This window comes from Nanorana parkeri, unplaced genomic scaffold (assembly GCF_000935625.1).
Source record: "Nanorana parkeri isolate BGI_ZX_2015 unplaced genomic scaffold, ASM93562v1 scaffold729, whole genome shotgun sequence".
In the NCBI taxonomy this organism is placed as follows: Eukaryota; Metazoa; Chordata; class Amphibia; order Anura; family Dicroglossidae; genus Nanorana; species Nanorana parkeri.
The window spans coordinates 761,091-770,279 of NW_017306997.1; the positions used below are offsets into that span (position 1 = coordinate 761,091).

The 9,189-nt window shown below is 38.7% G+C and overlaps 1 protein-coding gene across 8 annotated transcripts in view; it reads right to left on the reverse strand.

The window, feature by feature from the left end:
• The window catches only part of EBF1 (early B-cell factor 1), a 329,738-nt gene that overhangs the window by 286,935 nt on the left and 33,614 nt on the right, over positions 1-9,189 (reverse strand). For 7 of the 8 annotated variants that reach the window (XM_018564145.1, XM_018564149.1, XM_018564147.1 and 4 more), the window contains exon 6: positions 4,132-4,200. The exons of the other annotated variant lie outside the window; for it this stretch is intronic. In XM_018564145.1, coding sequence (XP_018419647.1) covers positions 4,132-4,200 — 69 coding nt within the window. The remainder of the gene's footprint in view (positions 1-4,131; positions 4,201-9,189) is intronic. 8 annotated transcript variants of the gene reach the window in all.

A 9,189-nucleotide genomic window follows, 5' to 3' on the forward strand; every position in this document is an offset into this window, starting at 1 on the left:
TATATATACATATATATATAAACACACTTTTGAATGAGTGTAACTATGTATGTAACTATGTAACTTTTGAGTTATCAATTCCCTCTTGACAATCTTGCTGCATGAGGGAATTTACAGACTTATTACAGTTCAATTTTCAATTTCAGGAAACCCATAGTGACCAATCAAATTTCGCTTTCCATACATCACAGGCATTCTGACTGGTTATTAGATCACTGCACTTGCACACATTTTTTAAAATTCCTGAAATTGCTTAAAATTGATAGCCTACCAGCCTATTGCAGTTAAAGCTGAACCTTAGGTTAAATTTATATTTTCTAATTACAAGAGACATGCACATCCTTATTTTGATATTGGTCTACTTTGTGTATTTCTTCTAGACCTGTGCAGTAGTCTAGTGTGAAACTGAGTAGCTTCCTGTAATGCAGACCAGTCACTGCTGCTCTCTGTCCTTGTGCAGAGTGAATGGTCTTATATCCGCCCCTCCTGTAGTTTTCTGCAGGCAGCCTGTAGTGGGTGGGGTCTGCTGAGTCCCTCCCACAACTCTATTCTCTGCACAGGTTATGTACAGCACTGTGATGATCACAGCTACCTATACAATGTAATAATTGTGTTTGCAAAGGCATTTGGTGCACGCAAAGTGGATTTATAACCTTTGTAATTATTGGAGAATATATTAAAATGAAATTGTTTGTTGCTTAAGTTCAGCTTTTAGTTCTCAAAATGAGTAAAACAAGGATTTTTTTAAATTAAAGTTTTTGTAAAACCTGAAACACGACAGTTATAATTTGAAGGAAAACACGTCACAGGTTTTAGGCGCAAGCAAAATACTCACAACCTCTATATTTTCTTGTCCAGCTTTTACTTGTAGAACTTAACTTTTCCTTTTTTTCCCCCTTTGGAATAAGCCCATAAAGTCATTTCTTTAAACAAGGGTAAACTAATTCTGTTTCCATTTGAAACCATTTCCTCCAGGGATTCTTTCACAGATTAGAGCCTTACACAAGGCATTCCTACTTGCTGACAGACAAATTCCATAACCCAGCAAGGCCATTGGAAAAAGAACGGAAAAAAAACCATTCAGGAAAGGCCCACATTGCATTTTACCTTTTAATGTATTCCGAACACATACATGCTTATCTAGAGGTCTACAAGCTCATTTAGAACATATATTTTTTAGAGAAAGAGTTGTCAGTGTCAATAGGTTGCTAATTAATTGCCAACATCTAATTCAAAGTGGCCACTAGACAAAAAAATGTAAATTCACTTGCAAGCTGTCTTATTTTTCTTTAATAACCAGGGATAGTCAAGCGTAGCTACCTGCTTCCTGTGAAAATAACATAATCAGCTAGCTGTTGTCCACAAAGATATTGTAACAACTTAATTCTACCAAAGAAAGTAGTCGAATTTCAATGTAAAATAGCAAATTAATCTAAAGTTTGTATAATAAAGTAACCAATTTAAAACATCTAATTTACTGGATATTCTTAATTGAAGAAAAATAAAAACATTGGTCTCAACTTAACTGCACACCTCACAGATAATTTTGCCATGATCTTCTAGGAACAGTGATAGAATTTTAAAAAATTAGTGGTTTATCTGATCTTGCGCATGGACAGTTTTAGAATTGCCAGAATCCACAATTTGAATACCATTCTGTAATTTTGTCTCCTTGGGGAAAGCAGCCTTAGTCCTTAATTAACTCCATTAACGCAAATGGGGACAGATGATTAAAGTGACACTAAACTCAGAAGTTAAATCTTAAAAATGCATTCAAGTTCAGAGATGATTTGAGGATCTACAGCCAAGAGATTCACAAATAAGCTACATTTTTGTTAATAGTTAGGTACATGAATGCATTTTTAAGATTTAACTCCTTAGTTTAGTGTCACCTTATGGATTTAGGAGACACAATTTACCTTTTCTTAATATACCTTTGTAAGATTACTTAGAGATTAATAATTTAAATGTAGCAAAACAACCTTCTATATGCTCACAAAATGAGCCAACACTACAGGACAATTCATCACAATATCTAAAAAACTCATGTTGATTAGGGGTAAAATAAAAAAACATTTAGCGCACATACAACATATCGCAAAAATATACAAATACTGTTTATAATTTCTGTAATTGTTGGTTTCCCAGTGGATTTTAGGGGACCTTTCCTCAGCATTCAAGTGTAACTGAGCAATGTGGGTAGCAGGAAAGTTGCCTATTCTGTTCCTTCTTTATGGTATATGCTTTCCTCCAAAGTTTTACTTATGTAACAAAGTTTTTAAAAATTTCTGTTGTTAATTGAACTTATCAAATATATCATTAACCATTCTTAGCTTCAACTACACAAGAACTTTGAGATGTGAGTCTTCACATAAACTGGTCCAAACACGGCTTAAACACCTAAACCAGACATTAGGTTTTTTAGGTTCCACACATCCATGGCTTTTTTTAACAGGAAAATGACAGGGAACCAATCACATGAAATAAATATTTTATCTTATATAGTATAGGAATTGTGTACTGGGCCCAAATCAAAACCAATAAAATGAACGTACTGTATGTCTCTAGTGGATGAAAAGTGATAACGCAAAATTCAACTGCCTGTCTTCAAAGAAAAGCATTTTCATTTTTTCCAGCTGGAGTGAAGAACACTCTTGGGCATATATCAAATAAAAAAAATACTTTGATTATTAGTAACTCTAAAGAGTTGACTCTCCATCAGAGTGACTATCAATGCATAAAAGACCAAGAAGGCAAAGATACATGAAAGACCAAAAGCCACACATAAAAAAAACTTGTTGGAGTGTTCACATTTCTACCACGGTTGACATAAATATGGTTATCGATTAAGCTGCACTTATGGGATTCATTGCAAATGCATGGTCAGTGTGTTAAACTGTAAATAATACAACTATTGCAGGCAACTGTCACACAATGCAGAGCAAGCCAGTCCATTTGCGGAGTTTAATAAACATTGATTGAGATATGCCAGTATCAGAATTTGCCATAGCCAAGTCCCTAAGTTGTTCTACAGGCTACATTACTCAACTTGAAGGCTGGCTGTGCCATTATTGCTATGTGACAGGTGCTCTACATTTGCACACTGAAAGCAGCAGTGTTATAACAAAAATATACATGCATATCACATTATTTCTAATATTTATACCATATATTCCCATTTAGAGGCATAACTGGCTATCATTGCTACATAGGGGACCAGAACATATAGACACCTGAATTGTGAAGGACATTTGACCATTTTATAATTTAACTGTCTTTTTTTGTTCCAGAATGCCAAATCTAATCTAATCAAATGAAATTAATAGTTGGCTTATTCTTATGTAAACTGTGTTACAGCAGCTCCAAAATCGACACGGTGTGACTTAAAGACATTTAAGACAGGGCCTCCTCATAGCTCACCCTTAAGCTAGGTATACTCACTGACAATGTTCCCTTGCCACCTTTCTAGTGCAGGAGTCCACCATTAGTAAGCTTCTATGTTGGATAGTGTTGGAGCTTATGTGGGTGAATAAAGTTCACGGGCCTTGGACCTGCTGATTGGCCATTAAGGACCACAGCACTGTCACATGGGAGAATTTGTAAGCTCCCTCAAACCCGGAACCCCCATCTGTTAGACAACGGAATGAGAGCTCCAACGGAGAAGAAAGCTTGGATGGGTGAATATACCTTGAAGGAGGGGTTGGTTATCAGTGGGTACAATGATTACATGAACGAGCAAAGCGGCAGTGTCTGTATAACAGATACTGTATATTAAGCCATCACTTTTTTGATATGAGATAATTATATCACGGACATATCTTTATTAAAGTGGATTTTCTGATATGGTAAAGTAAAACCTGTATAAGGCTTATATTAAATCATATTTTAAGCATATTAGTGACCCTTTAGGTAGTCTTCACAGAGTTTGAGAAGCAATTAAACTATATGTGAAATAATGGAACAGATGTGGTAGAGGGCAGGGAAGGTGTCCTATGCTTGACTGCTTTCCTTCCTGATGCCTATGCAGTGTACTGTACCAAAACACCACTGCTGCTTTCATGTATACAGGAGAAGTCACAGGACAGGTGTTTAATTGTAATGAGATTTAAAAAAATTAAAAGCCGTTCCAACCTGTCAATAATCACTGGATCGGAGGGAGTCTCATTTCTGTTCCCGCAGCTCTTCTTGTCACAGCAGCGGCTGTAGAGGGGGAAAACACAAGGATTTAGTATTACAGCCATGTTGCAATATAAGCCACATTGAGACAGCAGGTTGAAGTTGCTGCAACATTACCAGGATTGCAGCGATCTAGAACCAGTGTCAGAGAACAGGTTTGGGCCGCATGGGGGCTAATTACTGGCGCTAACCTCTTCCAGCACAGCTTCTAGCTTATTAAGCCTCCAAACGGCACAGGTAAATGAGCAACTTGTCCTCAAAAAACTCACAGCTTATACATTTTGCACATTTTTTACAGAGTTTTGATGACTTAGGGGACAAATGAAAATGACAAATTGGCTTCTGAAGAACAGTTCTTAAAGCAGGCCTATTTGCAAATAATGAACCTGTAATCCATTCTCATACAGAGTGAAGTAACACATCTGATGGAGTACAGGCACCTTAAACTGTCTTCACAGCATTGCCTCCCTCTTTGACCACTTGCGTACCAGCCTGTATGTGCCAATTCATTAACAGGCTAATTTTCTGTTTTCAATACTGTGATAGTTTAACTGACAAACACTCGGTCATGCAACACTAAAACCAAATACATTTTATATCATGTTTTGAGACAGATAGAGATTTCTTTTGGTGGTATTTATTAACCACTTTTTATTTTTGTATTATATAAAGGAAAAAAGACCAAATATGTTTTTTTTTTTAAAACCAGATTTTAATACATTTACTTTTAATTTCTTTACCTTTAAAAAACATCTTCATTGGTGGCTACTGGCACTTTAATACACCCCTACCTTCACCTCCTTTCTAATGTGTTTACAAACATTCAGCCCATTCACAACACAGAATGGGCAGCTTCCTCCATTGTGAATCAGTTGAATGTTTGTAAACACTACTAGTGCGATTACTGTGATTGGTTTACAGTGATCACAAGCTCCAGAAGTACTCTGATTGGTTCTGTACATCACAGCCACATACAAGAGCACTGGCTGCCCGAGTTTGTTTTCTGAAGCGTTGTTTACAAACAGCCCTCCAGAAATACATGTCCACCTCCCTGCCATTTACAATGGAGCAGTATGGAGGTGGTCAAAGTGACTGTTAATAATGCTTTGCAACTGTCAACTTAAGTACAATTTTGCACTATTTTTCCCTGTTTAGTCCTGTACCAACATATGAGTTTTTTTCAGATTTTGACCCCCTTTCTGGCCCGCCAAGTGCTCTATGCTGGCATAGAGGAGTAAGAGCCATAGCCCTTAACACAAATGTTCTCAGGAAGACTTCCTCTGCTAAGGAAGAGTGGGGGTACATCTGAGCAGGGGGTGTTTGAGGCAGTGGGTGAGGGGGGGTCTGAGCAGATCTATTAGATTAGGGAGACCCCTAGGCAGCAGTCTTTAGCATGGGACAATCCACAGATTTATCTCGTTCCTGGCGGGCTAAACAATAAAAATCGTATGTTGTATGGCCAGCTTTAAGTAGGATGTCTCTGATAAAAAGCAGACAATTTACCAGTGAATTTTCACCTAAAGCAAGCAATAAGATATCTGTATTGATTTCCTTTCATTTTTACTAACATGTTGGTTACATTCTGATTGGTCCAGGCCACAGTGTCATCATCCAGTATTAGGCTGCACACTGTAAACAAGTTGGCTGTACTTGCTGTGTCTAGGACACAGGTACATGTAACACAGACCCGTTATTGGACTGCACGCTGCAAATACGGATCCTGTTCTTGACTTGAGCCACCTCCTGCCAGCTGGGGCAATGCCATGCAGAGCCTGACAAAGCCACCTCTATGCCTGTCCTCAATGGCTGACACAATGCAGCCAATTTTTACACGTCTTCCCCATATGTGTTGCATAGAGTTTGAGGATGGCCATGTTTTTGTACAGGGTGCTCACCGGTGCCTGTGCGGGGAATACACTGAGAGCATTACGTTCTGTGTAAGCTGTTAAAACACAACCTGCTATTCAGAGTCAGTTGGCAAACATTCTCTATATTCCTGCACTGTGTTTGTAATTATCGCTAATTTACTTTGCAGCAGAATTCATTTTGCATTCTAGGATAAAGGTGACCCGCTGGTGCCATCCAGGAAATGTTCTGGCATTCCAAAGTAAGACAAGCAACACAAATTACCGGTGAGGATAGTTATAAGGGAGCTGCCAGTCCTGATGTGCTTTCAAAGGTGAAGTGAGAGCTTTAATTTCTCAGAACTTTTATCGCTAATCGGAAGACTTTTTCAAAATTTCTCCATTTTGGCAAAATGCAATGGAGTCAATGAGGAAGGTTTTTGGTGTTTTTTTAAGGGTGCAATGGGCTTTAAATGGCTCTTCAGGGTTACAAAAGCTCATATCAACTATCCTGGACCTTTTCTGGTACCAAAGAAAAATAACAGTTCAGCCCCATCTGGCAGGGTGGACCTGATTTTTCTTAAATAACACGTACAAGTCTTTCCCCTTCCCAAGCCTTTGCATGGATAGTAAAAGGAGAAGCAGCAGATTAATCAGCTCAACTCTGTCACTTTGCTCTCTCCTCCTTTCAGCATTTCACTTTCAGAACATGCGAACTGCAGCTCAACTGACTGGCTCCTTGTACTGCCCTTCCCAGCATGAGCTCTGCTGATACCAAACCAAATTAGAGTATTGTGACAGCTACTAAAAATATCTATGTGATCGGCCGCACAGGAACAAAAGGCACATCAATGCCTGCGGTCCGGTCAGAAAAAATGCTGCAATTTCTGACTGCACCGGACCGCAGGCTTTGATGTGCCTTGCGTTCCCATGCGGCCGATCGCATTCTGGCCGGAGGGCGTGGCTACGGTGCCATTGAGTTCAATGCACCGCCACGCCCCCTCACACCCCACAACAAAGTGAGCTGGCCGCAATACGATCCAGTGCGTTCCGGGCAGAATCGTGTCTGGTTTGAATGGGCCCTTATACTGCTTGCATTTAACAAAAATGCATTTGTCAATGTAATAATAAATACAGAGCTACATTAATATGTATCTTTAATATCTGCCTGGGGTTTAGCTTTAATAAACAATTAGATTTTTGCATGGGATCAATAGACAGGGAGTCAGCTGTGTAGTAGAAAATGCAAGTTCCTGAAATGTCCCCTTGTTTATCCATGAATGTGAGTAAAATCTAAAGGACTTATAAATGATGTCAATTAGATATGGGAAAAAGAGAATAAATGTCCCAGCCATCCAACCCCTAGATGCTCTTTACCTGGTAAAACTTCACTAGCCAAACGTCTCCTGCCTAGAAACCGCTCAGCATCTGAATTCAGTGCGCTAGTCACGGGATTGTTTTAATGCCCCATAAATTTACTCCTTTGTCACATAAATGCAAAGCTTTATTGCTCTGTTAGTCTTGACAGAAAGCCCCGGCAGAAAGTTGTTTAGGGATTAAATCTCTAAAACATGCTATTTCCAAACGGAGGGCTTTCACTATTTCATGTCTGGTTAAAGGGAATTTCGACTGAGGGGAAGCAAGCTGTCTTTCACACCATATGGCAAATGGCCGTGCATAGTAATTAGGTGAGCTGATGAATGGTGAGCAGGCTCTAATTTTATGCTTATAACCAAAGCTCCATTTGCACCTCTTATGCAAAATCAGCACTTCCAGCCTCCTATGGTATTGTGCTAACACGCTTCGTGTTCTCCAAATGTGGAGGGGTAAATTCCTCACCCAAAACTATATTTATACTGCCATACCTGGGAAGACTGAAGATTGAGGGATAAGCATGCCATATTACATGAAATATTTTCTGACCCAAAAAAATATAAAGGGGAAAAAAAAATGTGTGTATGAATTTTGATGTTTTTAGTAGCTGTTCTGTTCCTAAAAAAATCCAGTTGTAAATAGAAATTTTGTAAGAATCTAAATTTTTATTCTTGAGTTGTTATAATAGTACAGCCAGAGACGTCTTGGATGCTGTATTTGCTGTTATTCACTTGTATTCTCTTCCTGCCACAGAAGAAACACCAGTGTCAGGTGTTTGGCCCCCATAGAGGCTGACTTGACGTCCATTTCTTAAACTTAGGGCTTAAATTGACACTCTGCCCAGTGGCTGCTGGAGGAGGGTAAACTGCCAATGAATCAAGCCCTTCATTTTTTTCTATGTAATCCTGTCAGTACCTCTGTTTATGGCAGTTTTTTGTGAGTGTTTGTTATAGGTTCTGAGTTCAGGGAGAAGATATGATACCTTTACAGCTCTCCTCTTAACTTGACACTGGCAGGGAGAATATAGGTAAATAATAAAAATTTAAGTAAATCCTTGATCTACTAAACTACTTGAAAGTGGAGTTTTGGATTATGTCTCACTGGCATTAATACATGAAGAGAAATAAAAGAACCAAAATACATTTGATTGGAAGGACACTGCTTCAAGTTCTCAGTTCAGCTATTCATGTGACCAATGTCTAAGTCACATTTTTACTCTGCCAATTGGAAGGTGCAGTATTCAGGCAGATGCCCTCAATGACCAGCTTTGCCCAAACACCAGTCCCCAAGACACTTTGGAAGAGACTACGAAGCCGACAGCCTGCTTCTGACAGCCAGATTTGAGAGCAATTTCCCCTAATAATCAGGAACCAATTAGAGTGATTTCTGATCATGTGACCATTATGTCAGCTTAGACTTTCAGGGTTATTCACTAAAGGGGGAAAAGTTTGAAGAAGGCACGAGAAGTGAACAATCTAGGCCAAAATAGCCGATTTGGAAGAATTCTACAATTCAGCTCACTTTCCAGTTCAGCTATGTTGTCCTAGATTGTTCACTTCTCCTGACTTCTCCAAACTCTTCACCCTTTTGTGAATAACCCTAACAGTGATTACATGCAAGCTTAAGACTTCATTCAGGAAAAAAATAGCTTTTAGCTTGCAGAGACCAATGCAGCCTGTAGATGGCAGTGTGCCACTGTTTAATACTGTAGCTGTCTTATGCAATCATCGTACTAAAAAGTATAGTATCTTAAATGAAACTTTAAAAAAAAAATATATATATATATGTATATATA